Source organism: Borostomias antarcticus (assembly GCF_949987555.1).
Source record: "Borostomias antarcticus genome assembly, chromosome: 9".
NCBI classification, from domain to species: domain Eukaryota; kingdom Metazoa; phylum Chordata; class Actinopteri; order Stomiiformes; family Stomiidae; genus Borostomias; species Borostomias antarcticus.
In genome coordinates, this window is record NC_140242.1 from 16,326,021 (window position 1) to 16,347,750 (window position 21,730).

General features: G+C 42.5%; 1 protein-coding gene across 4 annotated transcripts in view; it reads right to left on the reverse strand.

Moving 5' to 3' along the window:
* Window positions 1–21,730, reverse strand: part of LOC311313223 (E3 ubiquitin-protein ligase HECW1-like) — a 204,075-nt gene that overhangs the window by 128,522 nt on the left and 53,823 nt on the right. For all 4 annotated transcript variants that reach the window (XM_084443316.1, XM_084443317.1, XM_084443315.1 and 1 more), the window contains one exon: window positions 12,472–12,586. In XM_084443316.1, coding sequence (XP_084299442.1) covers window positions 12,472–12,586 — 115 coding nt within the window. The remainder of the gene's footprint in view (window positions 1–12,471; window positions 12,587–21,730) is intronic.

The following is a 21,730-nucleotide window of genomic DNA, read 5'->3' on the forward strand; positions in this document are numbered from 1 at the left end:
AGAATAACCATCCTTTGTCCCTTTGTCTCCAAGACATTGCCGCCTTTTCCCATGTCACATGTCTGTATTCTCAGTCTGTATTTCATATGACGTACAATGGATTAGCCAATCACATCCTGGAAGCGCCGTACCTGTGTTTTGCTTGAATATAAGGCAGCGCAAGATCAGGAGGCTTCACTTCTTTTCTGATGAACCACTCTGTGTTTTATCTTGAGGTCCTTTTGCAATCGTATTGTTTTCTTAATAAATCTGACTGAACCTTTTGTGCGAACCTTGGCAAATCCTTTATTTTTGACTTAAGATCAAAACTTCTTCAACAATTGGCGACGAGGATGGGATCGGCTGCTGTGAGGTTCGCCTGGAGTGGACGACGAGGAGGTAGACGTGCGGCGGTGCAGTAGCGAGCTCTGGAAAATCTTCTCTCATTGCGCCTATTCGCATTGGTTTGGAGAAGTCCGCCTCGTTGGTTTTACTCGGCTAAGCTCACGGTACGTTGAAAAACGAATCCTTTTATGCTTGGTATTTGCCTTGGTTTCGTTTCAGATTGTGTTGGCCTGGATTGTAGAAAACAAAAGCCCGGGTGGTTTTGGTGACGATCTAAGTAGTTGTAACTAAACAATAGTGATATATGATATTGCATTGTTCTTTGACTTCGTCCTTGTTTCGTTACTAGGGGTTTTGCTTTTCAGTAGAAGTGTGATTTTGGCTTGTGACTCATTTGTTCCCTTGCAGTTGATGTACAGTAGATTGTGTTTATCGGCTACGGGTTAGAACGGTTAAGTTGGTGTTGAGTCAATGCGCCAAAGTTGGCACAGAACGGGCTTCCGTTCCAAAAACAGTACGATAGCTTCACCTAGCTATCGTACTGTTTTTGTTCTGCTCCAAACTAGCTATTTTCTCTGTTAGCTATGGTTTTCGTTGTTCTATTGTTTCAATGCTAGCTTCCACGTGCTAGCTAGTTCATCCACATGTTGATTAGCCCACGTGTTAGTACTTTCTTCTAACTTTGTGCACACGTGGTTAACTTCCTGTTTTGCTGCTTGAGTGAAAAAAAAAAAAAGTGAGAGACTTCCTGTTTTCCCTCGTGGTCCGCCATTTTGTGGGTCCACCATTTTGGTTCTACAGCTGTCTTGGCTCCTGAGTTGGCCATTTTGTTGAACAAGGGAAGAAAAAAAAATATAACAGGATAATGAAAAAAAGCATCTCTCAGCACAGCAGTAATTTGGTTGACTGAACGTGTTTAGTTTTTTTTTTTTTACTTTTTATTACATTGTTTGTTCTCATATTGTCTTTTAAAATGGGAGCTACTTATAGTACATGAAAACGTGAACCTTTTCTTGGAGCTGCTAAGGTAGTGACATTGAAGTACGGTCCTACTGTGTGTGAGCAAATTGATTCATGGGCTAAACACAGTGATTTTCCCCGTGTCAGGTACAGTCTGTTAAGTTGCTAGGAAAAGTTAAGGGACAGCTTGAGGAGTTTGAATTAACTAAGCTAGGTAGGAAGTCAGAGAACCACATTAACTGGTCTCACTTTTCTGTCTGGGAGACGACTGCACATAACTTATTATCAGATAATGATGATCTGCTAAGCAGATGTAGGTTGTTTCCTGATTCACACATAACAGGCCCCCAGTCTCAACCCGCCCCCGCTCCAGGCCCTATGAATGAGGCCCCCCTTCCTGTTCTAACACCTCCTGTCCAAACGTCCCTTGCTCCTGTTACGTCCCTTCCTGTTGTTCAGCCATCTGTCACCTCTGCGCCTGCTACATCTCAGATAACTCCCTTGCCGTTAACTGGTACTATTTTTGGAGCCCCCTTACCCCAAACAAGGATGTCTGGAATATCGGCCCCCCTAGGTTATTACTCTTCTGACACCCCTCCCTCTGGGCCCTCTTCCATTGACCATATGGTTGCTTCCCCTGTGTCATACCCTCCTGCTGTGTCTCGCCCTCCAGTTGGTGTTTCTGTGACCCCTGATCACCCCTTTGACACTTCCACACAGTCTCTGCCCCATCCCTTTGTTTCTGCTTCTAACTCACAAGATGACCGTCCAGGTTATTATCTTAGATCTGCTGATTCTGTTTAACATTTGGTTACTGAGTTTGGTGAACTATGCTTGCCAATAATCCGTCCGCTCAATGAACAACGTGAAGATGAGATAAGAAGGGACTGCAAGAGTGCAGGCAGCGCACTTCAACAACAACGCTCGCACTGAGCAACCACCGATGGGTGGACAGAAAAAACAATCCGGAGGCTATAGTGATAATCAGGTATATTCACAACGAAACAGCAGGGTTTACAAGTCTAATCAGCGTTGTTATTTCTGCAACCGCAAAGGGCATTACCGGAGGGAGTGTAGACTATACGCTAACTTTCAAAAGTCTTTTGTTAATACTCCACAGGGTGGTGGATTCTGACTAGATAAGATAGATATTTCAGTAGGGAAAGTCTAGGGAGAGTGAGGGTGTACGTGACAAGGGGGGGAAAGGGAAAAGGTAAAAGAAGGTAAAAGAAAAGAAAAAAACATTCATATTTGCCAATATCTTAGTCTGATACATATTGTCTAACGACCCAATTTTGTTAACTAATTTTTTTTGTTCTGTTTAAGATTTCATGTTATAGCTGATTTCAGATGCACATTCATTGGAACTGTCGTTCCTGGACTACCGGATAAATGCCAAACCGGTTGGAACCGCAAGTATTTTAATAATTTGAAATGACTGCAAATTAAAATTGTGTTAGATGATGCTAACTTCACACTCAATTCACTGTATTGTCATATTAACTTAATATGCTCAGATCTGCTTTGCAAACTAGTTTTCGGAGGTGTGACTCCAACGGAATTGAATCATCCAAGCGAAGAAGGTAAAACCGCCACACTACATTATCATGGATCAGGGGCTTTAGCAAATTGGACATATTCTTGAAATACTGAAAAAAAAAGAAAAAAAGACGACTCAAATTTATCAAAACTGTTTTCTATGATTTATTTTGTTATGTTTATGTGCCTCCGGCGCATAATTTCTAAGAAAACCTGGTGTTACCCACAAGGGTGATGAGAAATTGAAATGTCTTTTATTTTGTCTGTCTTTTATTTTGTATGTCTTTTATTGTATGTAAACTGCCCATGCAGCTCTGTCTGTGCGTCTGACGGCCCACAGAGACAGCTGCATGGTAAAACAAATGTGTCACGTATTATTTCTGAAGTTTGTTTACAGAGTAGACACAGGCACGGGACGAGAGATGGAGGCTACTCCAGGAATTGGATACTCACACCAGGTGACTCCAGCAACCGGGGTAATCGACTTCCCATACTGATGGGCTGACACCTTGGTTCGTGGGACGCTGGTCAAACACCTCACCCCCACGTTGCCCGACTGACTGTGGGTAAGAGATAGATATGATCTAGACTAGATTTAAGAATAGTAACCAAGCGGTTGTCAGACCCAAGGAACCATCACGTCCTAAGCGTGCTCATAACTCTCTGTCCTCAAACGCAGAAATGTGGTTATTGAAATTAAGAGCTCAACTTACAACACCCCTAGTGTTCTTTGGAGAACGGTTTAGATAAATTATATTTGTTCAGGCTTTGAGAACCGCATATGAAGCTATTCATTTAATGTTATTTTGGTTTGAGTAATGCATTTTTTTCCATTTGTTCACCCTGATTTAAGGGAATTTTTTGCTTTCACCCTTAGAGGGCATAATGTTTTAGCGCTCCTCTTTTTAAATGATCAATTTCTTGTTAGAAACAAGGACTTGTGGTTTGATGACACGAATGTGTTGTTTTATTTTAGGAAATGGCCATAGAATTTCTAAGAACTAAATCTAATTGGTGCGTGAGAAGGTTAATTACCTTGGTCACGTAATAATGATGAATAAATAAAAATGCACTGCTTGGGACTAGGCTACTGCAGAGTCTATCCCTGATTTTGCAGACATAACCCTCATCAGACAAAAGCTAGCTCCCCTTGACAAGATTACATGGACTGACGAGCCCGACTGGCTCTAACAATGACTAATACACCCTGTTTAAGTATTTCTGACTCTAAAAAGATTTGACTCTATTAAGAGGACTTGTGTCCTACTTGAAATCAGTGGCAGCTACCACTGGCGCTATGTTTCAGACCTAGTAGCACTGCGCACGCTGTTTTGTCCATGTCCTGCATGTTGTGTCTATTCTTCTTTTACATCGCACCTACACACAGCGTGGCTGCTGCTTTAATAGAATGAACTGTTGACCGTACATTTCAAAGATGCACTGTTCTTAACTCTGCTTCCTCCTCCAGAAGGCGGAGAGACATGACTGTCAACATAGTGAAGGAGATCAAATAAGCCACGCTCAAACCTCTCAGATATTCTCCTCTCTCACTCTGATTTTAATTGAAGGCTAATTTCATAGTTAGCATAACCTATACTGCATCTTCCATGCTTTCATTATGTTTTCAAATTTGCACACTGACCAGATCATGTTTCAAAAAACAGGGGTAGTGAAGGATGTTATCACGTTAACTGGTCGTTGCTAATGAAACAGACTAGTAGTAGTAGTGAAGAAGGTAATGAGGAAGTTGGATTGAAGGTAATGAGGAAGTTGGATTGAAGGTAGTGAGGAAGTTGAATTGAAGGTAATGAAGGAAATTTGAAAGTAGTTGAAGGAACAAGATGCAGAGCTGAAGAAGAAACTTAATGTGTAATATTTTAAAATAGTGGGCAAAGGCCAAGCTCCTGTTGAAACCTCTGATCCTGTGTGCATAGGTAGTATGGCTGCTAACTCCGCTGCTAAAGCTGTGGTGCTCTCCTGTTTTGTCTATGCTGTCTCTCTCATCTGTGGATTCACAGGTCTCTGCCGACCTGAGAGGGCTTCCTGCATTTCCAACCAGGCCAGTGGGTTGTGATCCGAGACCTGAAACCACCGTGCCCGTTGGCTGGGCCCGTACCAGTTCCTGCTGCCGACCCAGACGTAGCAGAGAGGACTTTGTGGGTACACGCCAGCCACTACAGGCTGGTTCCAAACCAGGACGAGGCCAACCGGCCCAAGGATTCCAACAACCAAGATGCAATATCCTGTGTCACCACCAGGGCGAAAGCTCACTCTCTGGTCTCCTCAGATGAGGAATCAGACAAAGAATAACACACTTCCTTTTCCTCATTGCTGTCAGGATGACAACTCTGACCGCCACTTCAGCAAAACACAATCATGGGCCACCACACTGTGGCTTCCTCTGAGGAGGAGCTATTGAAAGAAGTGACCTTGCCTGTCACCTCCTTCCCAGGATCGTTATGGCAACGTGGACAAGCGTTTGTCCTATTTGAATGTTGCACTCCACTTGACTGTTGGGTCTATACGGTAGACGAAGATGGATGGAAAATACTACGTTCTGCACATATAAGATTTGAAAGCAACAAAGATTTCCAGGTTATACTGTTGTAACTGTGACTGGAATTTGGTTAAGAGTGGGTATACAAGTATTGAAAATTCATAATTATAAAGTTGATCTTTGTAGAGCTGTTCCAGACTATTCTCAGGGGACTGTGTTTAACTGTGTTTAACTGCTCTGCACCTAACTACATCAACCAAGTATTAAATAAAGCCTAACAGAATTGCATCCACAGGGCTGAACTTGAAAAGCGATTTAAGGGGAGACACGGTAGGTGAAAACATCGTTTTTCAACGCCTTGGTCAAATTTGAGATTTTGTGCTAGTTTGCTTCCATAACATGTCTTCTTTCATACTAGTGGAAATAAAACATCAAAAATATGCATTAAGATGTTTATTTTACTTCATTTAGTCTGTTTGCGTCTGTAGATTCTTCCTAAAATCACCAAAAGTTAGCAATTTTTCGCAACGAACCAGACCGCGGCCGTCTTTGGATCCGCTCATGTAAGCTATCATTTGAAAGCTCTGGCTCTTTAGCACAATGTTATCGCAACCAAACCTGATAGTTTCATTTGTATCAGCAACCAATCGTGGAAATACAAAGGAGGGTTTGATGCTAAGCGTGAAATCTCATTGGCTGTTATTGATTTCTGAGAACGTGATTGGTTCAGCACGTCATGTGACACGTTTCCACTTCCTTATATCTAATCCAAACAATGCCGTCTGTAAAGCGTTCTTAACGTAATAAGCAACAATGACAACAGTGTTTGCCCGCAAGGTTGAACAGAAAACAAGAGAAACTAAATGGAAAGGTTTACATTTATGAGATATAAAGTGCCTATTCGCGCAAGTTGTCATTAGCCGGTGCTAGCATGTCCAGTGAGCAGCAGGGAGATGAGGCTAGCGTTAGCATGTCCAGTGAGCAGCAGAGAGATGCGGCGCGTTTGAATGAGCTGATAACTGGGTTGATTTGTCCTAATTGTGCAGGGACTGGTCTTACAATTAACATAGATCCTCAGAATAGTGGGTTCTGTAGTACTTTGCTCTTAGAGTGCAGTCTTTGTGAGAAATGTCTATCGCAAAAGTGTCTACACATCGACTCGGCTTCATGATACAACTAGGAATGATGTTGCATTTGATGTCAATGTGAGGATGGTCCTCTTAGCGCACGAGTTAGGGTTGGGGTATGCAGCTCTCCAAAAGATTAGTAAAGTGTTGGTTCCCAGGGCGTCATCTGAAAACGTATCAGAAACATGACAAGAGGGTGACAGGTAGGCTATTTAAACGTGTTCCCTCTCTCTCTCTCTCTCTCTCTCTCTCTCTCTCTAGCCAATATCAGAAGCCTATACATATGCACAGTAGTCTCCCTCTCTCTACCTGTGGCATTTCTACATGCATCCATAAACTGACCAAATAAACTGTTTAATTTCAGTTGCTGAAATAGAGAGAGGTCTAGAGTCCTTGCACAGAAGCAGAGAGCAGATTAGGCAGGCATATGCAGATGTGGACCCAGTAAGCTGACTGCCAATAAATGCAAAATGTTACAAAATTATTACAGTTATTGAGAATTATTACAATAATTCTCAATAACCAGCGTTCAGTGGACAACATGAAGGCGGCAATATGGGGAAGTCTGCTTCACTGATGACAACCCCATGCGCACCAGGAACATATTGTGGTTTTAGGACAGTATTGTGGACTGCAGCTGAGTGGGTTCTACAGACCAGCTGCTTTGAACAGTTTTGTGAACTCCAGCTGAGTGGGTTCTTCAAACTAGCTGCCTAGAACAGTTTTGTGGATAGCTAGTGTGGTGCCATCTGAGGAGTGACTCTGTAGACCTATGACGGCGTAGCTTGATGTCTCCTATGGTGTTGCTTTTGACGATGGTTATATCACTTGTTTGTTTGGCAATCTATATTTAGCTTCTATTGGTGTTTACCCTGCATTGTTTACCACATCTTGTCCTGTGTATTTATGAATCAGCTTACTCTTCATGTTCATTCATTCATTCATTCATTCATTCATTCATTCATTCATTCATTCATGTTTTCTCCATGTAAAACGCTTAAAAAAAACACAAAAAGCTAGATAAGCTGTTTTCTCATGCATGTCCTCGTCAAATGTGTCTATCTTTGTCCATGATCTGTTTAACAAAATAATACAAGCTTTCTAAAAGGGAATGTTCTCTTCCCTACTAACATTGTCTCGTCTCTAGTCTCGTCTTACTAACACCCCACTCGTGGGCTGTACCTTGACGTGGTGAGTGGGCTTCCAACTAAACAGGTCTTGCTTCTCTATACAAAATGTCTACTCCTGGACTATTTTGAATCCACAACATGCTGTGTTATTCAGTTTTCAGTTTCTATGTGTTTTCAGATGTTGTGTAATGTTGTTACTAATGATGTGATTGGATATTGTGTTTGTAAATATTGGTTTACAATGCAAATGTATGGTTTTTTACAATACAAATTTTCAAAGCCCGTTTTCTCAAAATTAGTTATTTCTCATCTTAGGGACATCAAAACCACCACTTGAGTAGCACCTACATACACCTAACTTTCCAGTTTTGTTCCAATCCATATTCTGAAGGGTTTGGCCAAGGGGGATTTTTTAAATTTCATTCATAGCCTGATTTATATAACAGTTTATCCCTAAAACATGGCGAAAATTGGTCTTTTTATGACTGTTGACAGTATTTTATGATTTCTGAAGTGAAGAAAATATATATCAAAAATCATATAATGCCTAATTTGCATATTTATCCATACGATTTCAGAAAACTTGTAATACAAAAAAGATGCTCCTTAATGTACCTAACAAACTGGGGGAGTTTGATGGTGATACCTATTAAGGATTTTTTTTTTCCTATTCACCTGGGGTGTCTCCCCTTAAACAATTTGAAGTGACCTCTTCAAGATATCACAGCATGTATTGATATTTTCAGATACAACACACAGATAAGGACAAATTAATGTTTTAAGCATATTTTTGAGCAGAGAGCCATTCCAAATGGCGTATTTTTGAGCTATAGGGAAATAGCGTATTCAACTTTAAATTGCAACAGTGTCCTATGGATGTTATCTTGGCTCAGTTAATTTCCAGGATTAAGAAGGTTGATCACACTCAAATGCAGGTAATTCATCAGCAATCAAACTAGGCACCATAGAGCTGTCTCGAATTTTCAATTTGTTTCCGGTATATTATTTCTCTCATGAACGCATGACACATGATCGCATAATACCAAGTAATTTCAGCCTTAGCTAAAGAAGTAAATTACATGAAAAAGATGGTGCTACAAAATAGACTTCCCTTAGAGATAATACTGGCTATATCTGCTGTTCGTTTAGTTCAGATCCAAATGCTACATTGAGTTCTATGAAGCAAACGATAAAGGTATTCAGATCTTAAATAATGTTCCTAAATGGAATGCTTTTTCAAGTCCTGGATATTCTCAAACGTGTGTGTATCATTTGTATGTATGTTTTTCATCGTTATTATTTTTTTTAAATATTCTTAAGTGTATGTTTAACTGCTGTTCCAGATATGCCTATGCTGCCTTAATAATAGAAAAAGTTAAATTTACTATTGATTCAATTCAAGACCTTAATGATGTCTGTGCCATTCACATTGAATATTTGGAATATTTTGATACATAATCTGTTGGTTCTAATTTGAATTTAAGGGTTTTCCTCTAAAACGAAGAAAGAGGTTTTTTTCCCACTCAGTCATGAATATATGATGCGTCTTAGATTAATAATCATGTTATCTTTTTACCTTGCTTATGCCAAATTAAAGTGAGGAGTTTTGGTACGTGATTGCATATGGGAAGAAAATTATCTTAGTGTGTTAAATAACCTTGAGGTTATTAATCTTTATTATGCTCCACCTAGTGGAGAAATAGATTGCTTCCTTTCCATATGTGTAGAATTAGGTTTTTGCCAAAGATGTTGGATTATTTTTATGATATTTTATAATTTGATTCCACATTGTTGATTCTTTCATTTCTATTCTAGTTGTGGATATTTAATCCACAAAGCAGGGAATTGTGAATGAATTTCAAGTCTCAACAAAGTGTTCTGTTTTCCTACTTGACTGTTGTTCTAAACTTTGTAGTTCGTTCTCATAGATCAGTCTGTTAGAACTACAAATTGTTCCCTGTGTGACATCACTTCCCTGTCCTCTTCATCCTGAAACTATGTCACTTCCTTTTTCACTGTATAACCTATCGACCTCGTCCTCATGTGAACTCACTCTGCCGGGATTCACTTCCTGTGTTTAGAGTCCGACTCTGCAGAATCGTAACAGAATAAAACTATTGACTTTGTTTAAAACCAGCTTGACCGACCACTCGCGTGCTCTTAATTTTAATAAACAAGTAAAAATACATTAACATAAGACAGATGTAGCTGAGGACATAAGGTTTGTACATGATGGTGGGAGGATAAATAATGTTTGCCAGTGTCTTAATCTGCATGCAGCATCTCCTAACAACCCAATTATATATATATTTTTTAATGTTTATGTTAAATATCTCATGTTTATAGTTTGAGGCAGATTCATCGGGCCTGAGTGTTTTTCGGAGTGTTTTTACAGACGACTGTCGTGACGGGTGAATGCCGAACCAGGAGACGGGCACGGGACCAGAGGTGGAGATGGAGGTTACCTGCTTCCCTACAGATGGGCAACACCTGTGGTTCGTGGGATGAAGGACTCACCGTGAGCGACAGATAAGTATGACATAGGGAAGATACCATTTTGTCCGAAGCGTGCCCAAAACTCTGTCCTCAAATGCAGTAGAGGGAAGTTTTAGATAATTTATATTTTGTTAATTGTAAATGAAGCGATTTCATTTTTGTGTTATTTTATTTGAGTGATGCATTTTTTTTTCCCCATCTCTGTTTCATCCTGACTTCAGGGAATTTTCGTTTTCACCCATAGGGGGTGTTGTTTTGTTGAGACGAGAATGTTTTTATTTTATTTTTTATTTTCATGAAATGACGAGATAAATTCTAAGAGCAAAATCCAATTGCCTTGATCACGACTGGGGACTGGGCGTGTTAAAGTAATTCTTACACTGCCCCTGATGTCACTGTAGGCTACTGCAGAGCCTAGATCCCTGCTACTGTCCGATTCGGTAAATGGACAAAAGCTAGGTCCCCACTGACAAACTACATAGACTGACGAGCCCGACTGGCTCTAACGACACTTTAACAGACACCCTGTTTAAGTTTTCCTGACTGACTAACACCATTTTTCCCCAAAGCAAGATCATCTCCTGCCAGGAAGAGGAGATGATAGAATGTGACTTGCACTTAACGATGTTTCTGAGTATCTTCAACAGACTGCTGATAACCGTTCCTGACCAAAGAGGGGCTTCCTGACCAAAGAGGGGAACAGGGAGACCAGACCAGACCAGAGGACTCTCCTCTTGCTCTCCTGTTTTGTCTATGCTGTCTCTCTCATCTGTGGATTCACAGGTCTCTCCTCCCATGTCTCTCAAAGACATTGCCGACCTGCCCCGTATGAAGTCCCCACTAAGGGAAGGCGACCATTCCGGACGCCAGAGAGGGCTTCTTCTTATCATCTTCAACCAGGCCATTGGGTCCTGATCCGCGACCTGGGGCCGTACCAGATTCAACTCACCACGCAAACAGCTGCCAGAGTAGCTGAGAGAACTTTGTGGGTCCATGAGAGCCGTTGCATCCCAGACCAGGGAGCAGACGAGCAGCCTGAGAAGAAGAGGCCAGAAGACAAGGAAGAGAAGTAGAAGTAGCGGGGTGAACCTACCCGTCAAAGATGGAACAATCAGAACCATGGCATTGAGGCCTGTGTGGAATAGCTGTCAAAAGTAGCTGAGAGGACGGACCATGCAGCCGAACCAGAGATCTCAAGGGCAAAGCAGTGGGCGGCCACACTGTCCTCTCCTCTGATGAGCAATCGGAGATTGACCTTGCCGGTCACCTCCTTCTCGTGGTCGTGGTTATGACAACGTGAACAAGCTCAACAGCAATGACTGCACCACATAAACACGCACACACTGGAACCTACATTGGACCTTCAGAGACGCAAACATGGAAGCTATGATCCAGAAGAGGAAATTACATTCGATTGTTCACAACAGGAGTGAATGAACTTTGAAATTATCTTGAAAAAATATCATATTTGTTTAGAAGAGTTACAATGGTTGAAACATGAGTTGATAAATGAGTTTGAAGAGTTATTTCTTTGGGTTTTTCCTCTAAATTGACAAAGAGGTTTTTTGCCCTTTTTACACTGGTAACCATGTCATCTTTTTACATTGTTTCTGTCAAACTTTAAATCAAGGTTTTTTGTGAATGGTTGTCCACTGTTAGACTAGTAATCATGTCATCTTGTTTTACCTTGTTTCCTGTCAAATTTCTGAAACAAGGGAGTTTTGGTGCGTGATTTGCATGTGGAAAGAAAATAATCAAATTTTTGTTAAATATTTCACAATGAAGTTCCTTTTTACTCTGCGCCACCTAGTGGACAAGAAGAGATTATTTCCTTTCCACATGTATAGCATAGCTGAATGTTTACACTTTGTTTGGATTTTATATTTGATTTTTATGTGCCTGGTCAGGCACAAATGGGGGATTGTCATAGAATTTACAATTGGCCTCAAGACCTTTCTATTCCAAACACCTTAAACCTTTGTCCAACCGTTCACATAGCTGTGCTAACCTACAGAATGGCCTCCAGGAGGCCATACACCTAGAAATCTGTCTACACCAGAATAACCATCCTTTGTCTCTTTGTCTCCAAGACATTGCCGCCTTTTCCCATGTCACATGTCTGTATTCTCGGCCACGCCTGCCATTTCATATGACGTACAATGGATTAGCCAATCACATCCTGGAAGCGCCGTACCTGTGTTTTGCTTGAATATAAGGCAGCGCAAGATCAGGAGGCTTCACTTCTTTTCTGATGAACCACTCCGTGTTTTATCTCGAGATCCTTTTGAAATCGTATTGTTTTCTTAATAAATCTGACTGAACCTTTTGTGCGAACCTTGGCAAATCCTTTATTTTTGACTTAAGATCAAAACTTCTTCAACAACACACACACACTTACTTGATCTTCCCTGGTCCCTGGCCATAGCCCTTGGCCTCCAGCTTCCTGTAGAAGTTACGCAGTTTGGCTTCAAAGTCTCTGCGATATGGTGCAGGAGCTCTGGCCCTCTGTAAGCCTGCCACCACACACACACACACACGCACACACACACAAACACACACACACACGCACACACAGACACACACACACACACATGCACAAATATGAGGGATAACTGCTCTAGTAGGTTAAACGCATGCTATTCCAACATTGGAAAAATACACACACACACAGACACACAACACACACATAATGCATGTCATACTGTAACAGTCTCCAGGTGAGTCTTGACCTCCACCTCAGCCTCCTAACGAGCATACTGAAACTGAACCAATCAGCATCCATGTTGTTGTATTTTTCTGGTCAAGGTTGACAGCATCACAGCACCAGCCTCCCCGCAACCTCCTCCAGTCTCCTGAGCCCAAGTCAGCGGAGTTCCCCCGCTTATTTTTTACCCTGGAGAAATAAGCGGTCGTGAACCTAAATCCAAAAAATTACTGGAGGTGAATGGGCGGCCGTGTTTGGGCGGCTCTGTGGTGCCTGGTGCACTCCAGGATCTCCCCCCGCACACCCCAGTCCAAACCCTGTGTCTCTAGCACCCCCACAAATTGAATGGGCTGGTGGACCATGTTATAACCTTCCACCGAGTTTCATTTAAACCGGTTTAGTAGTTTTTGCATAATCCTGCCAATGGATGGACAAACAAACAAATAAACAAACACATGCCACTGAAAACTGTGCTGTCACTGGGGTGGATGTAATAATAACAGTTAAATTAAAGCTGCTACGCAGCGATGAGGCGGGGCCAGGCAATTTCCGACAAGTTTAGGAGCAATAAGCGAGAGAATAGGAAGACAACAAGAAAGTTGACATTGCAATGTTCATTTTGTACATTCGTATCGTATCGTAAAACATTTGTAAAACATTTTGATGCATTGTAAGCTCGATTTTTGATAATTCAACAATCTGGTCAATGAGTTTGTGAATTACAGTCTGAAGATCCAGTGTAGCAAGTTTGGTGTTAATTGATTGAAAAATGTGGGATGAGATATGTTTATTAATTTTTACAGGTTTTGTTTGCTTTTCTTCATAATTGAACATTAAAGGACAATGCTCGTTTTTGACAACCTGGACCTTATTTACGACATATTATAAGACGTTTGACCCACCGAGATCACTTTGGTGTAGTTCGGAGGCATGTAGAAGAAATTTAAAATCCAGCACGAGCCAGTATATCCATGTAATGGCGGTGGTCGGGGCACTTAGAATGCAGTTTCTAAAAATCTATTTTCTGCCGCGAAACGGTTGTTTTCATCAATCTGTCTTGATGAATCGCTAGTTGTGCTTACATAGAGCATAGGCCTTTTGTGGTATTTCACATGCCTCTGTAATATGATCTTTAGAAACGTCTTTAGGGACTTCCGGTCTGATGAGGCAGTGAACAGACGGGTGCGCGGAGGGCTCCGACAAAATCTTTCATAAAAACTTTTCTCAAATCTGTCTGTACAATTACGACAGTTTCGCATTGTACTTATAAAAGTTGTTACGGGGCAATGAGCAACTTGAAACAGAGACAACCATCGACAGCAACCAGAGCTAGCAGCATCTCGGCTAAGCTAGCTAACATGGCCGCCACCACCTCGGCTGGCAAGGAAGGTTTACCCACTGACAGCGGGAGCATTGACCCGGTCACCAAGAACGACCTCGAGGCTCTCCTTGGCAAGCAGCGTGAGAGCTTCAAAACGGACATGGCTATTTTGATGCAAGAATCAACTGAGTCCCTGAGGGTATCGGTGGATTCATTGGGACAGCAAGTCGCACTGTTCAACAGCCGTCTGGCTAAAACTGAAGCGCTGGTGGGTGAAAACTTCGGGAAACTCACCGAGTTGGAAACCGCGGTCAAGTCCCTGCAATCCCAGACCATGACACTTCAGGAGCGGGTTGATGATCTTGAGAACAGATCCAGGCGATCAAACTTGAGAGTAATCAACATACCCGAGGGGAGCGAGAGAGGCCAAAACCCGGTGAAGTTCATGTCCGACTTGCTGATGGAGGTAACAGGTGGCCCTGGTGTTCTCAGCGGTGCTCCGGAAATAGAGCGAGCTCACCGATCCCTCGGCCCCAGACCTGGGGATGCCAACGCGAGGAAACCTCGGGCTTTCATTGTCAAGTTCCTCCGTTTCCAGGAGAAGGAGGCAGTCTTAAGATGGGCCAGACAAAACAAGCTGGATTACGGCGGAACGGAGTTAAGGGTGTATCCTGACATCAGCGCCTCTCTAGCTAAGAAGCGGTCTGCGTTCAACCCAGTCAAGGGCGCTCTCTATCAAAAAGGAATAAAATTCCGCCTGCTCCATCCAGCCCGTCTCCAGGTCTCGTACAAAAACGAGGAACACTACTTTGACTCCCCGCAAAGCGCTCACGACTTTTACAACCGGCGCGTCGCCTCCACTGGCTAGTGGATCGCCTACGGATCAACGAGCACCGGCCTTGCCTGGACTGAATGCGCGGCTGCTGGATACCCGTGACAGCCACGGGGAAGTTGAACCTTAGAGACATTGTTTTTGTGTTTTTTTTGGTTTGTTTTTCTCTCTTCTCTTCTTTGTTTCAACTCAATAACATGGTAGCCTTTTTTTTTTTATGGAAACGATTGAGGTATGTTTATTTTTCAGGTAGGCTACTGCATTATAATTGTGGGCCAACAGGGCTTGTGCACTGGATTTATTGTCTTAACCTCCCATACTTTATTAGCTGAATTGAATTTCCTTTAAGAATAGGAAAAAAAAAATCAAATAACTTTAATCACTTAATTATAAGAAGTGAAGGGGAGGATATACATATGTAGGAGAGGGGAGGAGAAATGGAGAGAAAAAAATTATTAAAAAATAATAATAATCATAATTCTAACTTGGGGGTAACACCTATGGCCCATAGTGTGGGTGGGTAGTCCATCTACTCCATCTATATTTACCATTTTGTTGCGCTGTCTAGGTTCTACCTTACTATTGCGCTGTTAGGCCTACTTTAAGTTATGTTGTATGGAGTGCAGTTGGCATTGAGTTGCACAATACTTTATACCACAGACAGGTTTGTAGGGATAGGAGCCCTACATGCTGAGTTACGTTAGAGAAGCTAATAGGTCTATGTCATACGGAAGTGACACAGTTTCTGAAGTCCTGCTGCTTGTTCTCGTTCATAGAACAAGCCTAGGAGTGTGTGAGTATGTTTACACGCTCTCTGTTCTGAGAGCTTTGTTTAGGGGGGGTTTATATGTTAGGTCCTACTACTACATGTCTACTTTCATATCTCATTTTTATTTTATTCATCACCTTACTTCAAGAAGGCCCTCTTCATACAACATTATGCACAATATTGGCTATGGCTAATGCAATGGGAAATAGTGGAGCTTGTCTGAGATTTGTTTCGTGGAATGTTAAGGGGATCAATGGCCCAGTCAAAAGAGGTAGAATTTTCTCTCACTTAAAACACCTTAAAACTGACATTGCTTTTCTACAAGAGACTCATCTGACCACCAAAGACCATCATAGACTCAAGGCTCAGTGGGTTGGCCAAACCTTTCACTCTAATTTTAGTAGCAAAGCAAGGGGTACAGCCATCTTAGTGCATAAGAAATTACAGTTTAGCCCAACCAATGTTGTAGCTGATCCTCATGGACGTTTTTTGATAGTCACAGGTTCTCTCAGTAGTGTCACAGTTGTTCTTGTAAATCTCTACGCACCTAACTGGGATGATGAGGCATTTGTTGGGAAGGTAATATCACTCCTACCAGATCTGAACTCTCACCACTTGATATTGGGCGGTGACCTTAATTGCACTATTAACCCGTTACTAGACAAATCCAGCCCAAAACGAGATGCCCCTTAAAAAATGGCCAAGGCCTTTTCATCATTTCTGAGTCAGACGGGATGTGTGGACCCATGGCGTTCTCTCTATCCCAAAACAAAACAGTTTTCTTTTTACTCCCATGTTCATAAAACATTTTCGCGAATTGATTACTTTTTTATAGATAGCTACTTTCTCCCCTCTGTCGCAAGCACAGAATATTCAACCATAGTATTATCGGATCATGCACCATTGTTACTTGACCTCTCTTTCACACTCTTAAGAAAGACACGCCCTCCCTGGACATTGAACTGTTCACTGCTAAAGGATGAGGGGTTCTGTGGAATGATCTCTAGGGTGATCGATGATTTCTTAATAACCAATACTTCTAACCATGTTTCTCCGTCTCTTCTTTGGGAGACTTTAAAGGTAGTAGTTCGAGGAGAGATTATATCGTATTCGGCGAGCCAAAACAAACTGAGAAAACAAAAACAGGAACATCTTTTGAGTAGTATAGCAGATCTAGACAGTAAACTGCCAATATCCCCATCCCCTGAATTAGAGAAGGATAGACAAAATCTACAGATGGACTATAACCTGCTCTCAACGGAGGAAACTGAGAAGTAAATTTTAAGATCGCGTGGATTATTATATGAGCATGGGGAGAAGGCGGGCCGCCTTCTGGCGCACCAAATTAAGATCAATTCGGCCTCCCATCAAATTAAACAGATTAGGACCCCTTCAGACGAACTCACAGTAATTCCATCGGTTATTAATGACACATTTAAAACATTTTACTCTGGGCTGTATGCCTCGCAATCCCCAGCTGATAATGCAGACAGGACAACATTTTTTGATGGTTTGAAATTCCCCTCCGTTACACCTGCTCAAGTGAGTGTGATGGATCAACCTTTAAAACCTAATGAAATTGCGGATTCGATCAAGCTAATACAAAGTGGCAAGGCCCCCGGCCCAGACGGCTATCCAATAGAGTTTTATAAAAAATTTAGTGTTAAACTAGTGCTGCGAGCAGCAGTGAGCGGGCCCTCGCACCCCACGTATGTCGGGGTGTGGTGCCGTTAAAGGCTGTGCTATTTCGGTGACCAGTACTGAGAGAAACTTCCTGTCACCAGTTGGTGGCGCTCTAAGCGTGACTCAATACCGATGCATAGATGTGTTCAGGACGGTACCTTGATGAAGCGTGAGAAATGTTGAGTAAATCGGATATCGTATGTAGGAGTTATGAGGACTTCCTGTTTCACCAATAGGTGGCGCTATAAGTATGATGCAATACTGACACATAGATGTGTTCAGGACAGAACCGTCATGAATCGTGAGATATATCGGACAAATTGGATAATGTATGCAGGAGTTATGAGGACTTCCTGTTTCACCAATAGGTGGCGCTATAAGTATGATGCAATACTGACACATAGATGTGTTCAGGACAGAACCGTCATGAAGCGTGAGCTATATCGGACAAATTGGATAATGTATGGAGGAGTTATAAGGACTTCCTGTTTCACCAATAGGTGGCGCTATAGGTATGACGCAATACTGAAACATAGATGTGTTCAGGACAGAACCGTCATGAAGCGTGAGATATATCGGACAAATTGGATAATGTATGGAGGAGTTATGAGGACTTCCTGTTTCACCAATAGGTGGCGCTATAAGTATGACGCAATACTGACACATAGATGTGTTCAGGACAGAACTGTCATGAAGCGTGAGACATATCGGACAAATCGGATAATGTATGGAGGAGTTATGAGGACGTACTGTTTCACCAATAGGTGGCGCTATAAGTATGACGCAATACTGACACATAGATGTGTTCAGGACAGAACCGTCATGAAGCGTGAGATATATCGGACAATTTGGATAATGTATGGAGGAGTTATGAGGACTTCGTGTTTTATGGCGAAATGTCAAACTTTGGCGGGGCGCCACGGCAAGGGTGTTTGGTGAAAACTAAATTTTTTGATAACTTTTGATCACAAAGGTCTTAAGATGAAGCTGACCCGATATGAAGTTGATCGGATGAAATCTGTAGGAGGAGTTCGTCGAAGTACGAGGCATGGAAATGGTCAAAACAAGGACAAAATGGCACATTAAGAGCAAAATTGCGGACTTCCTGTTGCATGTTGGGTATAGCTCCAAGAGACATTTTAGTGTGGCTCGATGAAATACATATGCCCACCGAATTTCGTTCGCCTACATCAAACTGAAAGGTGGGGCTCGCCATTTTAAACTTTTCAGGAGGCGCTCTTGAGCTGTTTTGCCACGCCCATTTCCGTCACCCATGAATTATCAAATTTTTTACCGGGACTGACGTATCTGCAAAGTTTCATCCGTTTTCATCGATGTTTAGGCCGCCAAAAAGGCATTTGTTTTGGAAGAAGGAGAAGGTAGAATAATAACTAGGGCTGCGAGCAGCAGTGAGCGGGCCCTCGCACCCCATGCGTGTCGGGGTGCTGCGCCGTTAAAGGCTGTGCTATTTCGGTGTGCAGTACTGAGAGAAACTTCCTGCCACCAGTAGGTGGCGCTCTAGGCGTGACTCAATACCGAAGCATAGATGTGTTCAGGACGGTACCTTGATGAAGCGTGAGAAATGTTGAGTAAATCGGATAACGTATGTAGGAGTTATGAGGACTTCCTGTTTCACCAGTAGGTGGCGCTGTAAGTGTGACTCAATACCGACACATAGATGGGTTCAGAAGGCCACCTTCATGAAGCGTCAGCAATTTGGTGCAAATCGGATGATGTATGCAGGAGTTATGAGGACTTCCTGTTTCACCAATAGGTGGCGCTATTCGTATGACGCAATACTGACACATAGATGTGTTCAGGACAGAACCGTCATGAAGCGTGAGCTATATCGGACAAATTGGATAATGTATGGAGGAGTTATGAGGACTTCCTGTTTCACCAATAGGTGGCGCTATAAGTATGACGCCATACTGAAACATAGATGTGTTCAGGACAGAACCGTCATGAAGCGTGAGATATATCGGACAAATTGGATAATGTATGGAGGAGTTATGAGGACTTCCTGTTTCACCAATAGGTGGCGCTATAAGTATGACGCAATACTGACACATAGATGTGTTCAGGACAGAACCGTCATGAAGCGTGAGATATATCGGACAAATTGGATAATGTATGGAGGAGTTATGAGGACTTCCTGTTTCACCAATAGGTGGCGCTATAAGTATGACGCAATACTGACACATAGATGTGTTCAGGACAGAACCGTCATGAAGCGTGAGATATATCGGACAAATTGGATAATGTATGGAGGAGTTATGAGGACTTCGTGTTTTATGGCGAAATGTCAAACTTTGGCGGGGCGCCACGGCAAGGGTGTTTGGTGAAAACTCAATTTTTTTGATAACTTTTGATCACAAAGGTCTTAAGATGAAGCTGACCCGATATGAAGTTGATCGGATGAAATCTGTAGGAGGAGTTCGTCGAAGTACGAGGCATGGAAATGGTCAAAACAAGGACAAAATGGCACATTAAGAGCAAAATGGCGGACTTCCTGTTGCATGTTGGGTATAGCTCCAAGAGACATTTAAGTGTGGCTCGATGAAATACATATGCCCTCCGAATTTCGTTCGCCTACATCAAACTGAAAGGTGGGGCTCGCCATTTGAAACTTTCCAGGGGGCGCTCTTGAGCCGTTTTGCCACGCCCATTTCCGTCACCCATGAATTATCAAATTTTTCACCGGGACTGACGTATCTGCAAAGTTTCATCCGTTTTCATCGATGTTCAGGCCGCCTAAAAGGCATTTGTTTGGAGTAAAGAAGAAGAAGAAGAAGAACTAGGGCTGCGAGCAGCAGTGAGCGGGCCCTCGCACCCCACGCGTGTCGGGGTGTGGCGCCGTTGAAGGGTGTGCTATTTCGGTGTGCAGTACTGAGAGAAACTTCCTGTCACCAGTAGGTGGCGCTCTAGGCGTGACTCAATACCGAAGCATAGATGTGTTCAGGACGGTACCTTGATGAAGCGTGAGACATGTTGAATAAATCGGATAACGTATGTAGGAGTTATGAGTACTTCCTGTTTCACCAGTAGGTGGCGCTGTAAGTGTGACTCAATACCGAAGCATAGATGTGTTCAGAATGCGACCTTCATGAAGCATCAGCAATTTGGTGCAAATCGGATAATGTATGTAGGAGTTATGAGGACGTACTGTTTCACCAATAGGTGGCGCTATAAGTATGACGCAATACTGACACATAGATGTGTTCAGGACAGAACCGTCATGAAGCGTGAGACATATCGGACAAATCGGATAATGTATGGAGGAGTTATGAGGACGTACTGTTTCACCAATAGGTGGCGCTATAAGTATGACGCAATACTGACACATAGATGTGTTCAGGACAGAACCGTCATGAAGCGTGAGATATATCGGACAAATTGGATAATGTATGGAGAAGTTATGAGGACTTCCTGTTTCACCAATAGGTGGCGCTTTAAGTATGACGCAATACTGACACATAGATGTGTTCAGGACAGAACCGTCATGAAGCGTGAGATATATCGGACAAATTGGATAATGTATGGAGGAGTTATGAGGACTTCCTGTTTCACCAATAGGTGGCGCTTTAAGTATGACGCAATACTGACACATAGATGTGTTCAGGACAGAACCGTCATGAAGCGTAAGATATATCGGACAAATTGGATAATGTATGGAGGAGTTATGAGGACTTCCTGTTTCACCAGTAGGTGGCGCAATAAGTATGAAGCAATACTGACACATAGATGTGTTCAGGACAGAACCGTCATGAAGCGTGAGATAAATCGGACAAATCGGATAATGTATGGAGGAGTTATGAGGACTTCCTGTTTCACCAGTAGGTGGCGCTGTAAGTGTAACTCAATACCGACGCAAAGATGTGTTCAGAAGGTGACCTTCATGAAGCGTCAGCAATTTGGTGCAAATTGGATGATGTATGCAGGAGTTATGAGGACTTCCTGTTTCACCAATAGGTGGCGCTATAAGTATGACGCAATACTGACACATAGATGTGTTCAGGACAGAACCGTCATGAAGCGTGAGATATATCGGACAAATCCGATAATGTATGGGGGAGTTATGAGGACTTCCTGTTTCACCAATAGGTGGCGCTATAAGTATGACGCAATACTGACCCATAGATGTGTTCAGGACACAACCGTCATGAAGCGTGAGATATATCGGACAAATCCGATAATGTATGGAGGAGTTATGAGGACTTCCTGTTTCACCAATAGGTGGCGCTATAAGTATGACGCAATACTGACCCATAGATGTGTTCAGGACAGAACCGTCATGAAGCGTGAGATATATCGGACAAATCGGATAATGTATGGAGGAGTTATGAGG